The sequence below is a fragment of the Salmo trutta genome, chromosome 2 (assembly GCF_901001165.1).
Source record: "Salmo trutta chromosome 2, fSalTru1.1, whole genome shotgun sequence".
Classification (NCBI taxonomy): domain Eukaryota; kingdom Metazoa; phylum Chordata; class Actinopteri; order Salmoniformes; family Salmonidae; genus Salmo; species Salmo trutta.
In genome coordinates, this window is record NC_042958.1 from 70697019 (window position 1) to 70722905 (window position 25887).

Consider the following 25887-nt stretch of genomic DNA (forward strand, 5'->3'; position numbering starts at 1 on the left):
TTATCAATGTTAGAGGGCGATAGTAAGAGCACTGGGTGGCATCCTTACTTTCTTTTAATAAAGGCGAAATTAGTGCTGTATTTACATCCTTTTGTGAATGCTTTGTTAATCATTTCAAGTAACAATGGATCTAATTAGTTCCAAATATTTATGTTATTCAATGCCCCTTTGAGTTAATGGAGAGAAATTTGGGGGCCCAGCAAGCCTGTTCTCTCAGCTCAGAGAAAAGAGCAAAAAAATGGCACAGGCAGAGAGGGCTGCCTCGCTTCTAGCCCTTAGGAAACTTTGCAGTATTATTTCTGACATTGTCAGCCCTGAAAATCTTAAGAGCTATTACATACAGCCGGGAAGAACTATTGGATATCAGAGCGACGTCAAAGTACCAGCACTACGACCAGGAATATGACTTTCCCGAAGCGGAACCTTTGTTCGAACCACCCAGGGCATTTCAACTGATTCCAGAGGCTGACCCAAAACAACGTCGCCGGAGAAGAGGCAGACGGTGTGGTCTTCTGGTCAGACTCTGGAGGCGCACACCACCCACGGCTTCCCGAGTATATTACTCGCTAATGTCCAGTCTCTAGATAACAAGGTAGACGAAATTAGGGCAAGGGTTGCTTTCCAGAGAGACATCAGGGATTGTAACATACTCTATTTCACGGAAACATGTCTCTCTCAGGATATGCTGTTGGAGTCAGTACACAGACGATGCAATCGCCATCACACAGCACACTGCCTTATCCAATCTGGACAAGAGGAATACCTATGTAAGAATGCTGTTGACTATAGCTCAGCATGGCCACTCCAATACCTTTACTTTGTTGTCCTTAAACCATTTTGCCACAACTTTGGAAGTATGCTTGGGGTCATTGTCCATTTGGAAGACCCATTTGCGACCAAGCTTTAACTTCCTGATTGGTGTTTTGAGATGTTGCTTCAATATATCCACATACTTTTCCTGCCTCATGATGCCATCGATTTTGTGACGTGCACCAGTCCCTCCTGCAGCAAAGCACCCCCACAAAATGATGCTGCCACCCCCGTCCTTCACGGTTGGGATTGTGTTCTTCGGCTTGCAAGCCTCCCCATTTTCCTCCAACATAACGATGGTCATTATGGCCAAACAGTTCTATTTTTGTTTCATCAGACCAGAGGACATTTCTCCAAAAAGTACGATCTTTGTCCCCATGTGCAGTTGCAAACCATAGTCTGTCTTTTTTATGGTGGTTTGGAGCAGTGGCTTCTTCCTTGCTGAGCGGCCTTTCAGGTTATGTCGATATAGGACTCGTTTTACTGTGGATATAGATACTTTTGTACCTGTTTCCTCCAGCATCTTCACAAGGTCCTTTGCTGTTGTTCTGGGATTGATTTGCACTTTTCACACCAAAGTACATTCATCTCTTTGTGCCTGTTTGAATCATTGAGGTTGTAATCAGAGAGTATATATTGGACAGCCTTGGTTGCCTTGGGATTGTAGTTGGTCTTATTAGATTTGTCCTGCATGTTCAGATTGGCATTCATGTCTGTCCCAATAACCAGTTGGAATTCAGTTAATTCTAACAATATGGTGAATTTGTATGGTGATTTTCTTATGTATCATTATGATTGCACCCTTAGTTTTGTTTGGGGCCAGTTTGTACAAATGGCTCTCTATTCTATGTGCGTCCTTTTGGAGCAGGTGTGTTTCTTGGAGCATTGTTATATCAATATGGTTTCTTGCTAGAATATCAAGACAGCTGGAACGTTTGATAGGAATATTAAGGCCTTTCAAATTCCTTAGAGAATAGCTAGTGTTGCCATTGTTTTTCTAAAATGTCATTATTACCTTTAATGTTGATAAGCCCATGGATATAAAAATAAAAGGCAGGACCCACAGGGAAACCCACCAATTGGTTGTTCACCACTGTCATAATTCTTCTGGGTGAGGATCCAAGGCCTCAGATCAGCATGGCAAATGGCTGACAGATAGCCAGACCCCCCTCTCTCCCACAGGAGAGATGACACCGTCACACCCTGTCGTAAATTAAGTGAAATAGAAATCTCCCTTTGCTCCTCAGTATTGGGAAAGGAATGTCTTTGTTACAGTGACATTTTGCCGCCCAAAACTATAACACCCAAAGAGTGAACTTTGGAATAATATTTATAAGATAGGAATGGTAAGAATGGTCTGTGGGGATCTAAAGAATAGTCCTGTCATATTGTTTATTATTTTGTGATGTTATTAAAAACTGTATGAACCAAATACTGTAACTTAGGAAGGAAACACATTCTTGCTTCCAAGTTTCCATCCAATATGAGGTTAATAGGATTTGAAGAACGATGAAAGTATGTTTGTTAAGATAGGAATGTGATTTTGGTTTTCTAATGAGATAAAAGTTTTTCGTGTCTGTTGCACATTAACTAAGCCACGCCCCTAATTAGGTCAGAAGAGCATGTAAGTGGGATGGAACCACCTTTCCAACCAGAGTGCTTAAAAGGACTCTCTAAAAATTAACATATTCAGACCAGCAGACGGAGAGCGTGAGCTAAACATTACGAATGTTTGAAACTCTAAGACTCAACACGAGGTGAGAAGATAACCTCACCTATCAGACCAGAAAATCGTGGAGCATTGGCCACATGTTGAAATGGTTAGAAACTCTGAAACTCTCGAACACGAGTGAAGAAGATAAACACTAGACCAGAACATTTGACAGTCTGCAGCTGTGCATGTAAAGGGATCTAGAACTTGACTATCTACCCGAGAAAGGAAGGAGAAGATCCTATCTCAGACAATAATTGGTGTATCTGAAGAAACATCCACTACAACCCGGAACAACTAAGAAGGACATTGTGACCTCTGGTAGACAACCAGAGCCTTACACCCATCGAGCCACTTCCCATAGAAGGATCAATTGGTTTCAGAGAGATGAAGGACAAAGACATCTACACGTAAATACATTACATTCCTTACCCCAAACGGGCGGTGGTTCATGAGCAAAGTGTTATTGTTACTTTGAGGGTAGTTTCCAAATGTACAATAAGTTTGACTCTCTTTGTCTCTCCCTCTCTTTATCTACCCCTCCCTCTCCATATGTGTTACAAGCTGTCATATCTTGTCAGTCCACTAGGGACTTTTGTCTCACGTAAGTGTGTATGTGTATTCTGTGTTATTATTTAGTTAGTTAGTAAATAAATGATTAAATCAATTGGTGTAGTACTGAATAATCAGAAAGGCTGGGGTTCTTGCGGATTCAAGAGGTCTGCGACGTTCAGAATGAGACTGATATGAGGTAAGGATGAATAAGTGACTGTTATTGATGTAAGAGATATCTATATATCTTCTAGAGTTAATTCGGGAGATGGTAACTCGTTAGGTGTTGGAGGGCCAGTAGGAGGCACTCTTTCCTCTGGTCTAAAAAATATCCCAATGCCCCAGGGCAGTGAATGGGGACACTGCCCTGTGTAGGGTGCCGTCTTTCGGATGGGACGTTAAACGGGTGTCCTGACTCTCTGAGGTCATTAAAGATCCCATTGCACTTATCGTAAGAGTAGGGGTGTTAACCCCGGTGTCGTGGCTAAATTCCCAATCTGGCCCTCATACCATCACGGCCACCTAATCATCCTCAGCTTACAATTGGCTCATTCATCCCCCTCCTCTCCCCTGAAACTATTCCCTAGGTCGTTGCTGTAAATGGGAATGTGTTCTCAGTCAACTTACCTGGTAAAATAACGGTAAAATAAATAAATAAATAAACAAACAACTTCTCCCGTGGTGGCCCCAAATTCCTAATGAGTTAATTGTTACATGATTCATTTAATTGGGTGACAATTAAACATAGTTAGTTGATTCGATAAATAGCAGTCATCACGTTAATGAAAGTCACGTCACGTCACCACCCACAAGACCCTCTCTATAAATCATCCCCCAAGCAGATTTAAGTCCGTATATTGTCCATTATTCATTCATTGGCATGGTGTCATCACTATGTAAATGTCCTGGACCATAAGCAATATAATTATAACAAGTTCAATGCTCAGCAATAATATTTATATTATTCCTTTTACCCAAATTTGTGGGGTATCCTCTTCATTGTCTTATGCTGAGGGCAGCATCATAGCCATAGGCTAGGCTGCATGATTGTACATGGATATAGCGTACCTGAATAATAAGCCAGTCATGGGGTTCCATCTGTTGGTTTGTCCCCTTGTGTGTTGGGTTTGATGTGCTTCTCGAAGAAGTCTTCCACTTCCTTGGCAGTGGAAACGTGTGTTGTGTTCTGGAAGGTCAAGATTAGTTTTGCCTGGTGGATGAAGCCGCATCTCAGGTTTAGCTTGCGTAGTTGGGAGCTTACCTCGTTGTAGGTTTCCCTCTGTTTTAGCAGTTCGGCACTCAGCCCTGGATAGATGCTGACCCTCATCCCTGCATAGGTCAGACCCCTGGATTCTGCTGCAAGGCAAACAATTCGCCGCTTAACTTTAAAGCTTTGGTCCATACAATCATACACCGAGATCCTTTCCGTAGAGGACCCGTGCGGTGCGCAATGTTAATCAGCGGCATGGGACCCAGCTTCTCCTGCACGAACAGTTCATAGAAAATAATATGCCTTTTCTGAAAAAGAATTCTAGCCTGTGTTTGGCATGGAGACAGAATACTTTTATGATAGTGCTAATGTAAATGCTGATAGAATGAGAGTTGGTTGGTTTTGAGTGTCAGTGGTTAAACTGTGTATTGTACTCTCCCTCAGTGGCATGGGGGTCCTGGTACGACCATGTGAAGGGTTACTGGGAGGAACGAGAGAAGAGGAATATACTCTACCTTTTCTATGAAGACATGAAAGAGGTAGGGGAGAGCTGCACCAAATGTCCACACACACAGATGCATGTGCACACATAGAGACGCACACAACACAAAAACTTGCAAATATACAGTTTATGACCAGCACTGTAATTTATAAATGTATAGCTTTTCTCTCTCGTAAAGGTGGTGGATGTATGTGGGAAGCCAGGGTCAGAATTCTCTTATCTGTAAACACATCTCTGCCACAACTCCATTTCTATGATATCCACCCCAAAAGCAGACCTGGCTGGCACATGCGTTTCCCCATGCTTAAATTCAAGGTCAGAATGTGCCTGAGAGGAAAGTGACTGAAAAAGGAATTAAGTTAAATTTAAGTGCATGTACACTACCGTTCAAAAGTTTGGGGTCACTTAGAAATGTCCTTGTTTTTGAAAGAAAAGCACATTTTTTTGTCCATTAAAATAACATAAAATGAATCAGAAATACAGTGTAGACATTGTTAATGTTGTAAATGACTATTGTAGCTGGAAACGGCAGATTTTTTATGGAATATCTTAATAGGCGTACAGAGGCCCATTATCAGCAACCATCACTCCTGTGTTCCAATGTCACGCTGTGTTAGCTAATCCAAGTTTATAATTTTAAAAGGCTAATTGATCATTAGAAAACCCTTTTGCAATTATGTTAGCACAGCTGAAAACTGTTGGTCTGATTAAGGAAGCAATAAAACTGGCCTTCTTTAGACTAGTTGAGCATCTGCAGCATCAGTATTTGTGGGTTCGATTACAGGCTCAAAATGGCCAGAAACAAAGACCTTTCTTCTGAAACTCGTCAGTCTATTCTTGTTCTGAGAAATGAAGGCAATTCCATGCAAGAAATTGCCAAGAAACTGAAAATCTCGTATAACGACGTGTACTACTCCCTTCACAGAACAGCGCAAACTGGCTCTAACCAGAATAGAAAGAAGAGTGGGAGGCCCCGGTGCACAACTGAGCAAGAGGACAAGTACATTAGAGTGTCTAGTTTGAGAAAGACGCCTCACAAGTCCTCAACTGGCAGCTTCATTAAATAGTACCCGCAAAACACCAGTCTCAACGTCAACAGTAAAGAGGCGACTTCGGGATGCTGGCCTTCTAGGCAGAGTTGCATAGAAAAAGCTATATCTCAGACTGACCAATAAAAATAAAAGATTAAGATGGGCAAAAGAACACCGACACTGGACAGAGGAACTCTGCCTAGAAGGCCAGCATCCCGGAGTCGCCTCTTCACTGTTGACGTTGAGACTGGTGTTTTGCGGGTATTATCCCCCCCACGTATTCCAGCTAAATACTCATTATTTGTTTTCCTCACAGAATCCTCAACGAGAAGTGGAGCGCATCATGCGCTACCTTGATCTGTCGCTCGCTGATGATGTCATCAGACGCATTGTGGAGCTGACTTCCTTTAAGACCATGAAGGAGAACCCGATGACCAACTACTCCTTTTTCCCCAAACCAGTTTTTGACCAGTCCATCTCCCCCTTCATGAGAAAAGGTCTGCCTCCCTATATCTACTATTAATACATATGTGTCTTATCTGAGTCCGTGGCAGATTGCACACTGCTGTGGCTCTCCCTAGCTGTCTTTATATATATGATCAACCTGAACTCAGGGGTAGACGTAACAATCTGGGACACTCAAATTAGTATTATATGTTATGTTTGGTATGGTATGAATTAATTTGTGGTTGCCCGTCATCCATTTTGTATGATATGTTACGAATTGCAATTTGTACAATATTTTTTTTTACAAATTTGCAATATGTATGCTATGTTACAAATTCCAATTTGTTGTGGCTAACGTTATCTAGGTGGCTAGGTGGCTAACATTAGCTAGGTGGCTAACGGTAGGTGGGTTAGGGGTTAAGGTTAGGGTTAAGGTTAGGGTTAAGTTAAGTTAAATGGTAGGTTAAGGAAAGGGTTAGTTAACATGCAAAGTAGCTAAAAAGTAATAACTGTTTGCAGAGTTGCTAATTTGCTGAACTGCTAAAGTTGTCTGTGATGAGATTGGAACACTCAACCTTTGTGTTGCTAGGCGTTCGCTTTGTACGCGTAACTCAGGCTTAGGCGATCTTACACGTTTTGTTCTATGAGATCATAGTTAGTTAGCATGATCTTTATGAATTATTATGAAGCCTTTATGTGCTTTGTTTTTCTTTAATTACATACATTTTTCAAAATTCCCAAAAAGTGACATTAGCTGATGAATATTATCTCATAGAACAAAACACAGACCTTATTTTCAGCGTTTATCCAAAACGCCATTCATTTTCTCCATAGGCTTTGTCCAACTTACCATGGCAGAGTTAGTGGCTACAAAAAGACGCCATTACTATTTCTCTCTATAGTTACTCTGAGCATGTTACAGTGGGGGAAAAAAGTATTTGATCCCCTGCCGATTTTGTATGTTTGCCCACTGATACAGAAAGGATCAGCATATAATTTTAATGGTAGGTTTATTTGAACAGTGAGAGACAGAATAACAACAAAAATATCCAGAAAAACGCATGTCAAAAATGTTATAAATTGATTTGCATTTTAATGAGGGAAATATGTAGTTGACCCCCTCTCAATCAGAAAGATTTCTGGCTCGCAGGTGTCTTTTATACAGGTAACGAGCTGAGATTAGGAGCACACTCTTAAAGGGAGTGCTCCTAACCGCAGCTTGTTACCTGTAAAAAAGAAACCTGTCCACAGAAGCAATCAATCAATCAGATTCCAAACTCTCCACCATGGCCAAGACCAAAGAGCTCTCCAAGGATGTCAGGGACAAGATTGTAGACCTACACAAGGCTGGAATGGGCTACAAGACCATCGCCAAGCAGCTTGGTGAGAAGGTGACAACAGTTGGTGCGATTATTCGCAAATGGAAGAAACACAAAAGAACTGTCAATCTCCCTCAGCCTGGGGCTCCATGCAAGATCTCACCTCGTGGGGTTGCAATGATCATGAGAATGGTGAGGAATCCGCCCAGAACTACACGGGGGGATCTTGTCAATGATCTCAAGGCAGCTGGGACCATAGTCACCAAGAAGACAATTGGTAACACACTACGCCCGCAAGGTCCCCCTGCTCAAGAATACATATACATGCCCGTCTGAAGTTTGCCAATGAACATCTGAATGATTCAGAGGACAACTGGTGAAAGTGTTGTGGTCAGATGAGACCAAAATGGAGCTCTTTGGCATCAACTCAACTTGCCGTGTTGGGAGGAGGAGGAATGCTGCCTATGACCCCAAGAACACCATCTCCACCGTCAAATATGGAGGTGGAAACATTATGCTTTGGGGGTGTTTTTCTGCTAAGGGGACAGGACAACTTCATCGCATCAAAGGGACGATGGACGGGGCCATGTACCATCTAATCTTGGGTGAGAACATCCTTCCCTCAGCCAGGGCATTGAAAATGGGTCGTGGATGGGTATTCCAGCATGACAATGACCCAAAACACACGGCCAAGGCAACAAAGGAGTGGATCAAGAAGAAGCACATTAAGGTCCTGGAGTGGCCTAGCCAGTCTCCAGACCTTAATCCCATAGAAAATCTGTGGAGGGAGCAGAAGGTTCGAGTTGCCAAACATCAGCCTCGCAACTTTAATGACTTGGAGAAGATCTGCAAAGAGGAGTGGGACAAAATCCCTCCTGAGATGTGTGCAAACCTGGTGGCCAACTACAAGAAACGTCTGACCTCTGTGATTGCCAACAAGGGTTTTGGCACCAAGTACTAAGTCATGTTTTGCAGAGGGGTCAAATACTTATTTCCCCCATTAAAATGCAAATCATTTTATAACATTTTTGACATGCGTTTTTCTGGATTTTTTTGTTGTTATTCTGTCTCTCACTGTTCAAATAAACCTACCATTAAAATTATAGACGGATCATTTCTTTGTAAGTTGGCAAACGTACAAAATCAGCAGGGGATCAAATACTTTTTTCCCCCACTGTATGTATTAACTGCCTTGGACAGGTGTTTATTGGAGTAAATGCACTCTATCATTACATTGGCTATTTCAGTATGATGGGGCGAAAATGGTTTTGTTACAGTCTAATGCTATGTAAATGCTTGAGTTGAATAGTACTATATGTACTATTTTTGGTGCACCAAAGGCCCAACCAGGCTGATTTCCAGTCTGTTTAGGCTCTAAAGGTCTTATCACTTATCTTAGACACATAGGCTGTGAGAACTGGTTAGAACCTGCTTTTGTTTGTATAATGCTTTATCTCTCATGTAAACTTGAGAGGGGTAAGCCCCTTGGAGGGGTAAGCAATTCTTTGTGTAGGTGAAGTATATAAATTACTGTGTCATTTGTACATTTTTAAGTTACTCTCCGGTTTCATCTGGAGGGTAAGCTTCCTTGCAATTGCTTGAATAAACTCTTATTGCTGATAAATTAGTTCTGCCTGATTCCTGGAACAAGTTTTTCTCAACAAGTATATTGACTATTTCAGTATATTTCGGGTACATTAACTATTTCAGGATATTTGGTATTTCAGTATCTGAGTGTGTTGGAATGACTCAATCTCAATCCTTGTTTTCTTTCAGGTGTAGTAGGTGATTGGACCAATCATTTCTCCCCTGCCCAGACACAACTGTTTGATGAGGACTACAAAAGAAAAATGAAGGATGCTGACATCCCTTTCCGGACTGACATCTAGCGGGATTTTCCTCTCTATTTCCAACACAATGCAACTGGGCAGACTTTTACCACATGAGGTCGGAATCACTAACTGTTGAACATTTCCCAATGTTGTGGGATTTGTGAGAAGCCAAAGGAAAGTATCAAACAACCAACACACTGCATTATTGCTTAGATGTAGACCATTTATTTGAATGTTTGTCTGCTTATGCAGATGTACTGTTGAGAGAGAATCATTGATTTTATGTCTTGAAAATCAGCCCTTTGTTAAAAATAGTCAATAAAATGTGCTTCGCAATGCATCTTTTGTAGTGGTCACTTTGTTTATTAATGGTAAAGATATAATACCTTATTGTTGTGAGTGAACTTGTCCTTTGTTTGATGTCATGGACAACCTTCAGCACAGTACTTCTCTCCTACATTGGACTGATGTAGAGCACATAGGGGCAAAGACCCGGATAAAGTAATGAGTAGTAGAGAAATGTAAAACAAGTTGGATTGTGGTGGAGAAACTGAACAAAAAAAACAACAGTCAAGAGTATCCAAGTTTAACAAAAAATCTCTTTTTAATACATTATTTCTATGAATAAAATCTTAAATATTTGAATATTGTTTTGGTGGAGTAAAACCCCAATCCAATTAAATCTCTTTCCATATACAGAGGTTGTTTTATGTGCATTTTTTATTTTTTTTATTTTTTTCTCGTTGACTTTCCTGTTTAGCCCCCTCTGTTCTATTGGTTGGCTCACAAGAGCTCCTCATTCAGTGGCTGTGATCGTCATCTTTTTCAATCTTCTCCTCCTCGTCCTCCCTTTCTCCACCTCTCTAATTCCTCTTCTTCTAGATTTCTATTTTTCTAGAGTGAAAGAAGAAAAGCAGGAAATCAGAGGGAGAGAGCTAACTGCAACGTTAGTTTTAAATGAAAGCTGATGAAATTAGCAGCAGAGATATGTAATGAAACTATAAATACCATGTTATTTCAACCATAGTAGTATTATCATAGCTATAATACTACAATAGCTAATTACTAGCCTTTCTTGTACATTTCTTTCTATAAAGATTTCAATGTAATATTACTAGTATAGGATCTGAACGTTCACTTTGTAAATATTACAATATGGTTATTTACTGCAGAGCTACAGTATATTGAGCAAAAATATATCACACTTTTATCGAATAATAGCTCATATTCTAAATGTTTATGGCAACAACAGTTACTGCGTCAAACATCTACCCCCTCAGACTCAGACACCCCCCCCCCCCCCCCCCCCCCGCCACACACGCCAATGCCGAAGCATCTAGACAACTCACAACAGCAACAACAGGACACGATTCATGATATCCTGGTTTGTGCTGTTTAACTAACTTCTATGTAACAACCATACAAGTTGGCTACACAGTACAAACAGATCTGGGACCAATCCCCAAAGCCTACTGATACATCACTGATACTAATTATACGTATAACAGTGGAAAACAACATCCATAAACCAGACCAGCAGAATACAGAGCAGTACAGATACAATACAGAAGTAGCATGTACACACATTTTGAGCATATAGGCTAGAGATCCCCGGGAAAGACTGGAAAACGACAAGAACGCAACTTGGGCAGGTTGTAAAACACAGATTCGCTTTGCACATGTACACACACTCTCCTGACATAAACACAATGACATACACACAAAGAGAGAACCGCTAGCGGTGCAGTTGGTGGGATACCTTGCTGTGGTTACAGGCTAATGGTGGGTGATATTCAGGATTAGTCTGTAAAAAGATGATTCAACGTGTTATTGAGGAATGAAAGGATGGAGTTATAGGATTAAATAAAAGAGAATGAGAGAGAGGTGAGAGCGAGTATGAAGATAGGAAGAAGGAATACAGGGAGTTGGAAAAAGGAGTTTAGAGAAAAAGAATGAACACAGGGAGTTAGAGAAAGAGAGAGCGGAGTATAGAGATAAAGAAGAAATAAAGGCAGTGAGAGCCGATGATAACATGATTGAAACAACTGAGAGAGACATTTAGAAGAGGTTAAACAAGCATTAACATTATGATACAAATTGTCTTAACCAGATGGAAGGATTATTCATTTCGTACCAAATAAAAGATGAGGGTGAATGAAAGAAGGAATTAATTTAAGATTTTTATCGAAGCTGTTATTCAAATGGAGAACAAGGAATGTTATACAGTAGAACTGCTAGGATATAACTGTTATTCAAATTACTTTAGAAGCAGAATTGCTTGCAAATACAAGGATAGAATACCATAATTTGGTTACAATGGTAAAGGTGTATGTGTGTGTGTGTGTGTGTGTGTGTGTTAGAGGCACACTTACTCTCCAGGTAGTTACGGGCGACAAACTTCAACACCTCGTCAATCAGGATGACAGGGAAAGAGAGTTTCAGGACAATCAACCATTGCTCCACGTTCAAGTGAGTCAACTTGAAGACCATCTGGGCGGGAGAAGGGAAGAGAAGAACACAGGGTTATTAGGGAAGAACAACTGACAAACTACTGACAGAAAATACTCAGTAGCGTCTTCTGAGCAATAGAAATGTCAAATTTATTAAGCATATAAGCATATGATGGGACCATTTCCACAGTGACAGGGGACTGTGATGACACCATTTCCACGGTGACAGGGGACTGTGATGAGACCATTTCCACGGTGACAGAGGACTATGATGGGACCTTTTCCACGATGACAGAGGCTTATGATGGGACCTTTTCCACAGCGACAGTACTTACGGGCAGGGGGTCGACGTAGATGATCATGAAGTGGAGGGACATGGAGAGAGCCATGGCTCCAACCAGCCACAAGTTGCTCCATGGGGGCATGCGCACCAGAGACTGGTTCTCAGACAAGCTGAAAGGGAGGGGGGTTAAAGGAGACAATTTAACATCACATGATTAGTGTGTGTGTGTGTGTGTGTGTGTGTGTGCACGTGATTGCATGCCTCTGCGTGTGCTTGTGTGTCTGTGCTCTTGCATCTGTATGTGTATGTGTGTGTGAGTGAGTGAGTGAGTGAGTGAGAGTGTGTGTGTGTGTGTGTGTGTGTGTGTGTGTGTGTGTGTGTGTGTGTGTGTGTGTGTGTGTGTGTGTGTGTGTGTGTTCGCGCGCGCGCGAGTGCATGCCTGTGTGTGTGCTTGTGTGTCTGTGCTCTTGCATCTGTATGTGTATGAGTGTGTGTCTGTGCATGTGTCTGTGCGTGTGCATTCTGCGTCTGACCTGTTGAGGGCGTTGGACATCTCAATGGTGACCAGCACGGACAGAGCCATCGTCATAGGGGGAGAGGCCTCGAACACCTTGCATGTAATGCCGATGAAGTCTTCGTTCTCGTCGTGGCACTGCATGAAGTGGGACAGCTGGTGGAAGGTGACTCCAGGGCCGGTGGGATCGTACATGAACCACCAGACGGCAGCTGCGACAGTGGCGGCACCGACATATCCTGGTGCGGACCAAAGAGACTTACCGTCAGACACAGACTCAGGTGGGTGAACACCTTGGTGGTGTTCAACCAGCCCTTACAGGACCCTACTAATGCAAAGCAGACAGGGGATATGTCCTAAATGGCACCCTATTCCCTTCATAGTGCACTACTTTTTACCAGGGCCCATATTCCCTATATAGTGCAAACCTTATTGGCCCTGGACGAAAATGGTGCACTATGAAGGGAATAGGTTGACATTTGGGACAAAGACAGATAGTTCCCCTGTCCTATTCTTCCACGCTTACCTCCAATGACCATATATCTGAAGAACAGCCAGCCGGAGATCAGGGGCTCCTTGGCGGAACGGGGGCGGCGGCCCATGATGTCCAGGTCGGGGGGGTTGAAGCCCAGGGCGGTGGCGGGCAGACCGTCAGTCACCAGGTTGACCCACAGCAGCTGGACGGGGATAAGAGCCTCGGGCAGACCCAGGGCAGCAGTCAGGAAGATACTGAATGAGTGAAGGGAAGAAAAGGTAGATTGATTGATTTTGATTTTTTTTAAAATCTGCTTACAAGTTAAAAAAGTACAAATCCCAGAGAATAATAGATGAAAGTCGACTACAATTGAAGGGATGGGGAGGACAAGGAGGAGAGAAGTTAGGTCCCTAAGCTAATGCCTAGGCTTTAGCTTGATGGGCTAACACAATCTCTGAGAGCCCGGGTTCAAAAGTTGGTCCCATACGAACACTCATCAGACCACCTAATACCTAGGTTTTAGCTCGATGGGCTAACACAGTATCAGAGAGCCCAGGGATCTAATCCAGTCCGTCCCGTATGGACAGAACACTCACCAGACGACCTCACCAACGTTGGAGGAGATGAGGTAGCGGATGAACTGCTTCATGTTGTTGTAGATGGCGCGGCCCTCCTCGACGGCGGACACGATGGAAGAGAAGTTGTCGTCAGCCAGGACCATTTCAGAGGCAGACTTGGCAACGGCAGTGCCAGAGCCCATGGCGATGCCGATCTCGGCCTTCTTTAGGGCGGGGGCATCGTTCACACCATCACCGGTCTGGTTTAAGGTAGGGAGAGAGAGAGAGGGTCAGTTGAAGTGGTGCATTTACAAGTCAGTCATTCAAAGATCGCTGGAGGAATACTATCACTTCCACTGCACTAACAGTTACAGTACAGGAATTTGGGGTCAACTTTGGATTCACTTGAACTACTATCAAATGTTTGAAGAATTGTGTATTTTATAGTATATTGCATGTGTATCTACACAAATGTCTTGGCCTCACCATGGCGGTAATCTCGTCTTGGCCCTGCAGAAACCCAACGATCTTGGACTTGTGGGAGGGCTCCACACGGGCGTAGCAGCTAGCGTTTCTGACAGCATCGCTTTGAAGTTCAAATGAGGGCAGGTCGTCGAACTCACGGCCAGTGAAGGCCTTTCCAGTCACATCCTCATCCTCCGTGAAGATGCCAATACGACGGCAGATGGCCACTGCGGTTCCCTTGTTGTCACCTGAGGGAGTCGAAGGGTGAAATTAGCCAATCAGATGAAGGATAAAGAGAAAGATGTACTGTACAGTAATAATGACCAGGGGTGGAATCGAAGGGGAACTGCGTTTTCAATGTGAAACTCATTTTGACATTTTAGTTGAATTACGGGTGAGTTTACAGTTGTTGTTTTTTTACAGTAATTTTACAGGAAAAAAAATGTTTCTCTCCAATTCAACCCCAGGTAATATGTGACTGAGAATTAGCAACAACAAAAAACATGCTAATATAACGTGGAATACAGACGTCTATGTAAACAGAGATATAAACACAATAGACACGTGATAGCAGAGACACAACAAAAACCATTGTGGATGCAACAACACTTTCAACACAGAAGCAAAAAAACAGACAAGTATAATATTTACTTAGAAACAGACAACACAAACTAGATCAAACTCATAGACGAACTAAAGGAAACATATACACAATCACTTTGTAAAGGAAGATGGTCTGTATTGGGAATGGGTGCTAGAGAGGAGGTAGTGGTACACTAACCAGTGATCATGATGACGCGGATTCCAGCAGCTTTGCATAACAGAATGGCGGGCGTAACCTCCTTACGCGGGGGATCCAGCATACCAACGCAGCCAACGAAGGTCAGGTCAGTCTGGGGACAAGAGGAGTGAGGGAGAAAGGTGAGGATGAGTCAAAACCAACTTGGATATATCTGGCTAGACATCCATCCAAAAAAGGTGTCCATCCATGTATCTGTCCATGTATCCATCCATCCTCTCATCTATCCATCCTGCTGTCCACCCATCTATCTACAGAGGGAAATATTTCTTCCTCACCTCGTAATCAATGAACTTGGTGGCATCCTCAAGCTTCATCTCCTCGACTTTCAGGGGGGTGTCACGGGTGGCAAGGGCCAGGCAACGCAGGGTATCGCGGCCGCAACCCCATTCCTTGATCACAGCCAAAATCTTGTCCTTGACGGCACTAGTCAGGGGAACGCGGGTGGTGCCAACACGAACATAGGCACATCTGTCAATCACACCCTCGGGGGCACCCTATTGAGTGAGGAGGAAACGGAGAGAGGTTGGGTTTTCACAAAGGGACCAAATCAAACTCCTTCCATTACTGCTTTGAGAATACAGTTGTCAGTAGAACTGTTGAGAGACTATAATTTAGTGGCTAATAAACTACTTGCAACGGAACAATAAGGCATAAGCCCATGTTTGACACAACAGCATTAGAGGAAGAGGACTAGAAGAAGAGAGCTAGAAAGTGGAGAGAGAGAGAGAGGAGCTGACCTTCACAAACATCTTAGCTCCACCATCGCCCTTGGCGGGGGTGCAGTACACAGACATGGACTTCCTGTCACGGGAGAACTCCAGGGTGAATTCCTTCTTCATCAGCTGCTTGATCACAGAACAGCAGGCATTGGCTCTATCAGGCTTGGAGAGGCCTGTAACTTTGGAGTTGAACACGTTCATCTTTTCAACCAGGCAGCACATGGCAGTCTCGGTGGCCTCACCCACTTTCTCATAGATCTTCTTGGCCTGGAGGGAAGGGAGATAAATAGAAATAAAGTGTCCGAGAAAAGAAGTTAAGAAGAGGCAGAGGGTAGAATCTACAGCAACGGGACACCTTCGTAATCATAAAACATGTTATTTGATGTTTGTTAGCCATGACTGCAGAGAGTACATTTCAGTTGCGAAGTCGGAATTGGTTGTGGTTTGAATACCCGAGCTGACAAGGTGAAAAATCTGTCAATGTGCCCTTGAGAAAGGCACTTAACCCTAATTTTCCCTAGGGGCTCCGTACTTCTATGGTTGACCCTGCAAAATAACAAATTTCACTGCACCTATCCGCTGTATGTGACAACTAAACAACAAAATTCAAAGCTTTGTTACAATGACTTTGTCAGAGCATAAATATGTGTTAGCCACGTCGTTTTATCTGTGTTTAGGGGACTACAGAAGAAAATGGAGCGACATAGCGAGAACTTGATGGGAAAACTGAACTATTGATGGATGGAATGAATGAATGGTGCACTGTCCCTGCCTACTAATGTGATAAATAAGTAACAAATGAATCAATTCATTACATCGTTGTAGTCCAGAGAGGAGTCATTGCACAGGGCGCTGATGGTTGCCAGCTCAACAAGGCCATCGTAGGATCCGCAGGGGGTCTTAGCACCTCCCTGGGAGCTAAGATAGGGAAGAGATAGAGAGTTGGAAGAAGGGAGAGAGAGATTGACAGAGGGAAAAAAGGAAGATGTAGAGAGAATAGAGAAAGAAGGAAAAAAGAGAGTATGCGTTCACATAATTGTCATATGAGGCTCAGTAGCTTGAATGGTACCTATGTCGTAAAGTTAACACTGGTTGCCACAGAAACGGGACTACTTACACCTCTCCCTCGGGGGTGTACTTGGAGCCGGAGATGTCGAACATGTCCAGGTTGACATGGTCGCCATCAACATTCTTGATGATGAACATCTAGAGAGGAAGAAACAAAGGGAAGTTGTGAAATTACTGTTCAGTTTGTGTATGTGCGTGAGTCTGTCAAGTGTCTGAATGTGCCCAAATTGGTCACATAGTGAACAATATGCTGCCCAATGTCCCAGTGAAATGTGTGTCTGTGTACAAATGTGTCTGTGCGTTTCTGCTAACACAACCTTGGCAAGCCACATTAAATCAGTTCGGAGTCCGGATTTGGCCCGTGGACTGCCAGTTGCAGACCCGTTATAGGGTACTATGTTCTGTGCAGCACCCACCTTGGTCACACACATCTGGTTGGTGGTCAGGGTTCCGGTCTTGTCAGAGCAGATGACGGAGGTGCAACCCAGGGTCTCCACAGAGGGCAGAGAGCGGACAATGGCGTTCTTCTTGGCCATACGGCGGGTACCGAGAGCCAGGCAGGTAGTGATGACAGCGGGCAAACCTGGTAGAGAGATGATAGTCGAAACCGCGAGTAAATCAAATAGCAGTGATATAGTGAGAATAACATAGTGTGCATTTAGTCACAATGGAATATCACAAACAACGAGCATTGTGTGAACCGCACATACTTGAACAACCACGCACATGTGCACAAACAGACACACATACACGGACACGCACATACAACCCATCTCTCCTCCAAACACACACATTCATGCCCCCTTCCCCTCCCCATGACATCTCTCTTTCCCCTATCCATCCCTCCCTCCCTCCCTCCATCCCTCTCTCCCTCACCCTCAGGTATGGCGGCCACAGCCAGGGCAATGGCGATCTTGAAGTAGTAGACGGCACCACGGATCCAGGAACCTCCATGGACGGGATCGTTGAAGTGGCCAATGTTGATCGCCCACACGGCAACACAGATCAGGGAGATGACCTTGGACAGTTGCTCGCCGAACTCATCCAGCTTGGCCTGCAGGGGGGTCTTCTCTTGCTCGGTGGCGACCATCTGGTCGCGGATCTTGCCAATCTCGGTGGAGACGCCGGTAGCCACAACCACGCCAATGGCCCTGCCGGCAGCAACGTTGGTGCCCTGTGGTTGGTAGAGGTGGAAGTGGTGGAGGATAACGTAGAATTTAGTATACAATGTTTATTCTTTTTTTGTTATATGGTTATACACTATTTCACACTGTACACCCTGTTACAAACTCTTATACACTACTGTAGGCCTTCTGTTCATCTAGGAACTAAGACGATTAAGAAAAGTTTACTAGTCATGAATGGAGAACGCTAGAGGGTGTGTTACGAAAGAGAGGGAAAGACTGAGGGCCAGAGTGAGGGATAGAGGTGTAGAAAAAGGATGGCGGCAGGTAGGGACAGGTGAATAAAGAAAAGAAGGATGCAGTGACACAGTGATGGGGGGGAGAATAGAATAGAGAGATAGAGGAATGGAGGGAAGGAGAGATGGAGGGATACTTGCAGAGAAAAGCATGTTCTTCTTGTCCTGGTTGACGGCTCTGGGGTCGGGGACAGGGTCAGTATGCTTAATCACACTGACGGACTCACCTGAGGGGGACCCACAGACAATGGTCAATGAGAGGACACATAACAAGAAAACAGTATGCAAGACAATGCCTTCCAGGTCTAAAAAGCACCCTTTCTCACATTTCTTATAGGACCATAATGTAAATAGGTCTTTAGACGTTATTGTGTTCTTTATCCGTAGTGCTTTTTAATAATGTAACTGTGTATTGTTGTTTTAGTTTCTGCATAGTTAAAACAACATGTTATGTATTATATAGTAGGGAGTTGTGGTATGTAAGGATCCTCACCAGTAAGGATGGACTGGTCAATGCGGAGGGTGGTGGAACGGATGGCAACAATCCTGATGTCAGCGGGGACTTTGTCACCGACTGGGGAGGGGGGGAGAGATAAGTATGCATGCTTAACCTCAACTGACACATTATACACCAGCCAATCAGAATAAGCCGTAGGAATGCCATAGAAATGACTGACTTGAAGGGCAACAGGTGTACTATGATACATGACCACCAGTGGGTTATGGGAGAGCTGAGAGAGAGAGAGAGAGAGGGCAAGAAGGAGAGAAGAGGTGTGGCAGGTGGTAGGGGGGTATTTATACCCAAGATTTTGTTTTCCTTCCCTCAGCATGTTTTCACAGCCGTTTGCCCCCTCCTTCCTTCCCGCTGCCTTATATGGGTAAGAGGCCTCCCCATCTCCCCTCCATCTTGCACTCCTATGTCCTGCTCTTGAGAATCCTCTCAAATATACACTCTGTGGGTCCCTAACTTTCTTTCTCAACAGTTTACACAATAAAGCCACTTAACGCCTAAAGTGCTAAAAAAGGAAGGAAAACATTTGATTGGGCAAGCGATAATAAAATACATGTATTTGTTAGTTGGACACATACAATTCAAACATTGACATATTGAGTCATCAACAGTCAGATGAATTGTCCCATCATGTTTTAGCTTGCGCTAATTTGCAGCATGAGTCTGTAGTCTAGAGTCCCTAGGTCTTTAAAACGGTGTACAAGAAATGACAGAATAAAAAATATAGGTCATTAAGAGAAAGATGGGTCTCTCACCGGACACCTCCACAATATCACCAGGAACCATCACATTGGCCTTGATCTTCTGCACGCTCCTTCTGTCAGTACGGAAGACTTTGCCCATCTCAGGCTCGTACTCCTTCAGAGCTTCGATGGCGTCCTCAGCATTACGCTCCTGTGGCAGACAACCAGACACGCGTGCAACTACAGTCAATACAAACACCCACTTTCAACTCTAACACAACTACAGTCGATACGAACACCCACTTTCAACTCTAACACAACTACAGTCGATACGAACACCAAGTCACAGGACTGCAGTCGACACTGACGTAACCACAGACAATACAAACACCTAGTCATAACATACAGGCATAACTATACACCTAGTCATAACATATAGCCCTAACTCATAACACAACTCCAGACAATACAACTGTTACAAATGTTAAGGAAATAGACCATGTTACAGTCACAACTAACAGAGTCAACTAACACAGTCAATACCGCAGGTGGCTGTCTGTTTGTTTGTTATTACTCAAAACATACCTGACCCGGATGTCATTCTCACTGGTGTCCAAAAGTAATTCTGTTTCAATTGAGCGAACTGCTCTTTCTCAGTAACCCTAACCCACGTGCACTATGTCACTAACCCACATGCTACAGGTCATCAAAGCTGCGGGTATGTGTCATTGCTCAACGTGTACGTGTGTATGTCAACACGACTGACCTGCCACACTCCAACAACAGCATTAGCGATAAGGATGAGAAGGATGACGAAGGGCTCGACGAAGGCAGTGACGGTCTCCTCACCTTCCTCAAACCAAGCCAGCACCTGAGCACAAACAGGTGGACAACAGAGGAAAATGGTTAGCATTTGGTGCATCATAGCATACAGTCACACTGGCTGCAGGAGAAACCGTGTTTGATCGCAGTTAAATCAATGTTAGATCAATGCAATTATTATTTGATACAGTGGTTTTATGTAAAACATCAAAATAAATTCCTAGTAACATTTGTGGCATGGCAATACAGTTGTCTGATTCTGAATCTGATGCAAAGCAAGGAATTTCTATGGGCTATTTGATAGTCTGTGGTTGTCTGTAGGTTTTTGTTGATTTCTATATGGTTTACACATGTTTATGATGATGTTATGGATTTTAGGACATGACAATTCTCCAGAGGGAAGCCCTTGGCTTAAAGCCCTAGGGAAGCTGTGAGGATGTTTCAGATGATTGTGAATAAGCAGTGTTCAGTTCAGAGGGCCCTGCAGGGCACTATTGGGAATTTAGAAAATGGTTTCATCTGTTTGTTCCATCACCGTTCTATTTTAGTCTGTTTACTGTCTGATACTCTTACACAGACTCAACGCTAGTGTCCATGGGCACAACAACAGGAGGCAAAACTGTTACAGGTTTAGAAATAGACCTACTTAACTTGCATTTTGTTCATTCATTTATAAATGCAGTGTGCGAAAATGTTTGAATTGTATAAATTGTATGTTTTATGCATTTGAAATGTAGCATTTGTGCATTTGCAATTTTGGAATAGTAAACTTATGTCAAAATATTTAAAAAATGGTCGCACACTCTATATATGCTCTCAACACTTGAATGGGTAAACACCGAATCAGCTGGCTGTGTTAAAATGTTTTGTTAAATTGTGTTGACGTTGTTCAGCTGTTGTCTAAAGTTAAGCAACTGCTCCAGTTTGCAGTTTAGTGCTCCAGTTTGCTGTATTTCACAATAATGACACAATCCCTGTACACTTGATCTCAATGTCCCTCCTACAGTATCCACTTCAACCTTCTCTACCTCTTTCTGTGGAAGCCCATCGTTCCTTCCATCAGATCTGACCTTTTCCCTGAAGGATACAGTTTCTCTTCCCTGGCTTGAGTCTTTCTTAAAATAAATCATTACCCCCTCGACCCCCCCCCCTTACTCCTTGCGCCCCCCGTCTCTCACCCGCTCCTCAATATTCGCCTTCTAAGGCCATCCTGACAGCTGCCCAAAGGGGTGGAAAGCGTGTGGTAGGAATTAATACACCTCCAACCACCCCTCTCAAGATCAAATAGGGGGTGCTTATATTTGTCCTGTTCAATGTACCCCCACCCCAAGTTCTCCTGTTCAAAAATATATTTTAAGAGGGAAGGGGACTTGGAGTGCCAAGAGAAGGTACAAGTTGTTTGATAAAGTGACAAGACAGCAATGCCAAAGCAGTGATATGCAGGATCATCCTTCAGGCCAGTGGCTTGGGTTACAGGTGTAGGCCTACAACTTTAAGTGCCACTGTCACAGCTGTTTGATATCAATTACGGGTCTTAACAAAAAATGTGTAGATTAGGTATGAGTGTGTATGATGGGTGGTCCCCCCCCCCTAAAAAAATATGAAATAAGTATTTTCTTCTCACTCTGGTGTGGGAAGGGAATTAAACTTGATATTAACATCTTGAAATGATTTCACAGGTGTTCTTGGCTACTATTACTATTATCGTGAGCAAAATAACCAGGATGAAATAATACAAGCATAGCCTTTGTTTACTCACAAAAGAGATGCAGGCAGCCAGCAGCAGGATTCTGACCAACAGATCCTCAAACTGCTCCACAATCAGCTCCCAGGTGGTCTTACCTGAGAGAGAGAGAGAGAGAGAGAGAGAGAGAGAGAAAAAATAGAAAAAAAAGTATTATTAAATAATGTTCTGAGAATTTGTGTGTATTTGTTATTTTTGTCTAAGTGTCTGGATGCAAGATAAGTATTATGCCAAATGCTGTGTAAGAGAGATAATGTATGTAATGTTTTGCTTGATTTCCAACCCCAAACAAGTGATTATCATATAAAAAAGGGAAATGACCCATGTATTGATTGATTTGGAGTCATACACCTATAAATGTGGTTGCTCAGTTACCAGGATTATACAAGAGTGTGAGGATTATGCAATAATGTGCAAGAAATTCCACAATCAAACGATTGCTTGCATGTTACAATTAACTCCTGATAAAGGTTGATTTTATTTTGGATTGAAGTCAGTAGTCATTTTTAAAATGGTGTGAATCACGTGTAAAAAAGTATTCATAATATTGATAGACGTTGGTACATTTCCACAATGTGCTTCTTATTTGTGAACTCGGATGAGTGACAGTTGATGTGAAGGAAAAAAAACACTTACCCTCCTCAGCTGGCAGTGCTGGGGTTGTCCAATCACGATGCAGGGAAGGGAAGGTGGGCAGAACCCAAAAAACAATATTAGCACAAAATAAATTGCATGATATTGTATGATATGTTAGACTTTGCTTAGTTCATCACCACTTGGACTGGGCAGATATATAATATAGTTAAAACACTGATACATTATTTATTGGATCTGTTGTACACTAAGACATTTTAAAGCACAGTTTGGGGAATTTCTATATACTTACTTTGACCATTTTGGATGAACCAAAAACAAAAATCGGACCTAGCTAAACTGTACATTAAAGTGTCTTAGTGTACAACAGATCCAATAAATAATGTATCAGTGTTTTAACTATTGCTTTGTATCAACAAGCCTTAAAATCTGGAACAACACACTAATTCAACATAACATTTGGATTGCCCATAAACTAGCCATAAACCAGAAATGCATTGAAATGTAGCCCATGGAATTGTGGACAATTATCTGATAATAGCAATTACCATGTTGCTAATTGTAGTCTTTACTGTAAGTGTATTGATACACTTGCTTATTCATCAAATACTTTTTTGCTACAAAAGCATGATCATTAACAAACTGTGGCCAGAAATGCAATTGTAACCAGCTTATGCAACGTTAAATTAACACAAAATGCTGTGGGCATTTCAGCGAGCTTAATCGAAGCAGACTTCCATCTAACTTTGCTTGGTCTATCTAGTTCACGCTGCATGTAATTGGTCAATGATCAGCAACTCAGTGATCATATTTCATATCATTCATCCCTGTTAGCCATCTAAGGACCTCCCCCTCTGCACTAGGACAAAAATTATGCTTTTAGAGTGCAGTGTATAAAGTCAGAAAATCTCCTCTCTCAGCCATTGCCTGTCACCAAGGGAGTACCCCAAGGCTCAATCCTAGGCCCCACACTCTTCTCAATTTACATCAAAAACATAACTCAGGCAGTAGGAAGCTCTCTTCCATTTATATGCAGATGATACAGTCTTATACTCAGCAAGCCCCTCCTTAGATTTTGTTTTAAATGCTCTACAACAAAGCTTTCTTAGTGTCCAACAAGCTTTCTCTACCCTTAAATCTAGACTTGGTTTCCTCTATTGTAATCGCTTCTCTGTCAGCCCAGCTGCCAAACTAACCCTGTTTCAGATGACCATCCTACCCATGTTAAATTACGGAGACATAATTTATAGATCCGCAGGTAAGGGTGCTCTCGAGCGGCTAGATGTTCTTTACCATTCGGCCATCAGATTTGCCACCAATGCTCCTTATAGGACACATCATTGCAATCTATACTACTCAGTAAACTGGTCATCTCTGTATACCCGTCGCAAGACCCACTGGTTGATGCTTATTTATAAAACCCTTTTAGGCCTCACTCCCCCCTATCTGAGATATCTACTGCAGCCCTCATCCTCCACATACAACACCCGTTCTGCCAGTCACATTCTGTTAAAGGTCCCCAAAGCACACACATCCCTGGGTCACTCCTCTTTTCAGTTCGCTGCAGCTAGCGACTGGAACGAGCTGCAACAAACACTCAAACTGGACAGTTTTATCTCAATCTCTTCAAAGACTAAATCATGGACACTCTAACTGACAGTTGTGGCTGCTTTGTGTGATGTATTGTTGTCTCTACCTTCTGGCCCTTTGTGCTGTTGACTGTGCCCAATAATGTTTGTACCCTGTTTTGTGCTGCTATCATGTTATGTTGCTACCATGTTGTTGTCATGTGTTGCTGCCTTGCTATGTTGTTGTCTTAGATCTCTCGTTATGTAGTGTTGTCTCTCTTGTTGTGATGTGTGTTTTGTTCTATACTTATATTGTATTTATATAATTTGTTTAATCCCAGGCCCCCGTCCCCGCAGGAGGCCTTTTGGAAGGCCATCATTGTAAATAAGGAATTTGTTCTTAATTGACTTGCCTAGTTAAATAAAAATAAAAATAAAATAAAATGCTCGCACTATATATTACCCATGAAGACTCTTGAGCCATCACCCGTCTCTCTGCCTCCCACTCCTCTTCCTTTCCTCTTTAAATAGCTCTTCAAACCCCCCAAAAGTCTCTGCTTCTCCATCTCTGCATGTCCATGTCTACCACCTGTGGCAACTAACCTAACCCCTTTCTAAAAAATAATCCAACACAGAAATTCACTGTCCGCTGCAAGTGTCCCTAACGAAGAAAAGAAAAACTTCAAAGTGAGGAAAACCTGTGATGTCCTTAACAGATATGATCATTCCTTCACATATTAAACATCACATCTACTGGTTGTAAATGCCTAACCCAGTGGTCTCTATGCTACAGGGCACACCTCCTGTACTTAGTCTATTCTATCGGCAGTTTCCATTTCTTTTCTATGTTCCCCTTTCTTCATGCACCCCTCCATCCCTCCGTGGGTCTCACCATTGGGGCCATACTTGGCCAGGTTCTTCTTGACTTGGTCTGGGGTGAGACCGGTTTCCATGTTCACCCCGAAGAAGGCCAGGCATTCTGCCGGCGTCTTCGTGTGCGCGTTCTCCATCCTTGCTACTAGCCGTGTCTAGCTGTGCTCTTTTGATTTTCGTTGTGTTGCTCCTTTTTGTTTTGTGTGTGGTGCTAGGACTTGTATTGGTCCCTTGATTTTGTTCGACCCCTCCACAAGCAGGAGTGCTGGACTGACAGAAAGGCGAATAAGCAAACACTGCTGCAGGGTTTTATATCAGCACGGCCACACTATTGGTGGGGACCCCACGTGTACACGCCTCTAAATTCCAGCACGAGAGATATGGGATGGTGAGGGTGGGGCTTGAGGTGGAGTAATAGGGAGGTAAGCTGGTGGACTTGGCCTGGGGGAGGAGGGGGGAAGGGGGTGTGTGGGGGGATACGGAGTTGAAGGGGGGGGGGGGTGTACCATGGAATAAGAACTGTTTTTGGAACATGCATGGTCAGTGGAATAAGGATAGGGGAGAAGGTGAGAGAGTGAGACAGAAGATCTTGCAGGGGGAGGAGGGGAAACATTGAGTGACGGCTCAACTGGTTTCTGCTGAGGAAGGGGGCCGAGACAGAGAAAGAGTGCGAGAGAGCGAGACGGATAGAGAGAGGTGGTGGAAGGTTAACTTAGTACAAGCTTTAGCGGAGCGCAGTGACATCGAAGCCTAGGCAACCAGGGTGGTACATTGATGCATGGGGGTTCACATGGAACCGAACAGATAGTTCAAACCACAGTCATGCCACTTCTGTTGGGCAATATTGGGGGGCATTTATCATAGTAATTATCTCACTGCACCTCTTTTCCTTTCATTAAACAAGTATCAAAAGACTTGTTGGACA

General features: G+C 43.2%; 2 protein-coding genes across 3 annotated transcripts in view; one reads left to right on the forward strand and one right to left on the reverse strand.

Moving 5' to 3' along the window:
- The window catches only part of sult1st6 (sulfotransferase family 1, cytosolic sulfotransferase 6), a 50480-nt gene extending 40726 nt beyond the window's left edge, over positions 1-9754 (forward strand). Inside the window, exons 5-7 of the mRNA XM_029713468.1 lie at positions 4728-4822; positions 6133-6313; positions 9359-9754. Coding sequence (XP_029569328.1) covers positions 4728-4822; positions 6133-6313; positions 9359-9471 — 389 coding nt within the window. The 3' untranslated portion in view covers positions 9472-9754. The remainder of the gene's footprint in view (positions 1-4727; positions 4823-6132; positions 6314-9358) is intronic.
- Positions 9755-9993: 239 nt separating this feature from the next.
- atp2a1l (ATPase sarcoplasmic/endoplasmic reticulum Ca2+ transporting 1, like) lies at positions 9994-25316 on the reverse strand. Of its 2 annotated transcripts, none has more exons than XM_029713421.1 (21): positions 24982-25316; positions 22564-22581; positions 21943-22025; positions 20128-20232; positions 19434-19572; positions 18661-18741; positions 18309-18394; positions 17624-17921; positions 17164-17330; positions 16797-16885; positions 16495-16597; positions 15698-15946; positions 15236-15454; positions 14940-15051; positions 14180-14406; positions 13733-13953; positions 13188-13390; positions 12681-12900; positions 12200-12317; positions 11787-11904; positions 9994-10308 (listed from the first exon to the last, which is right to left on the reverse strand). In XM_029713421.1, exons 1-21 carry the CDS (start codon positions 25097-25099, stop codon positions 10301-10303), a joined length of 2982 nt encoding a protein of 993 aa, XP_029569281.1. In that variant the 5' UTR covers positions 25100-25316; the 3' UTR covers positions 9994-10300. The 2 variants fall into 2 exon arrangements, with proteins under 2 accessions (XP_029569281.1, XP_029569290.1); XM_029713430.1 differs by lacking the exon at positions 9994-10308 and adding an exon at positions 11174-11218.
- Positions 25317-25887: the final 571 nt, after the last annotated feature.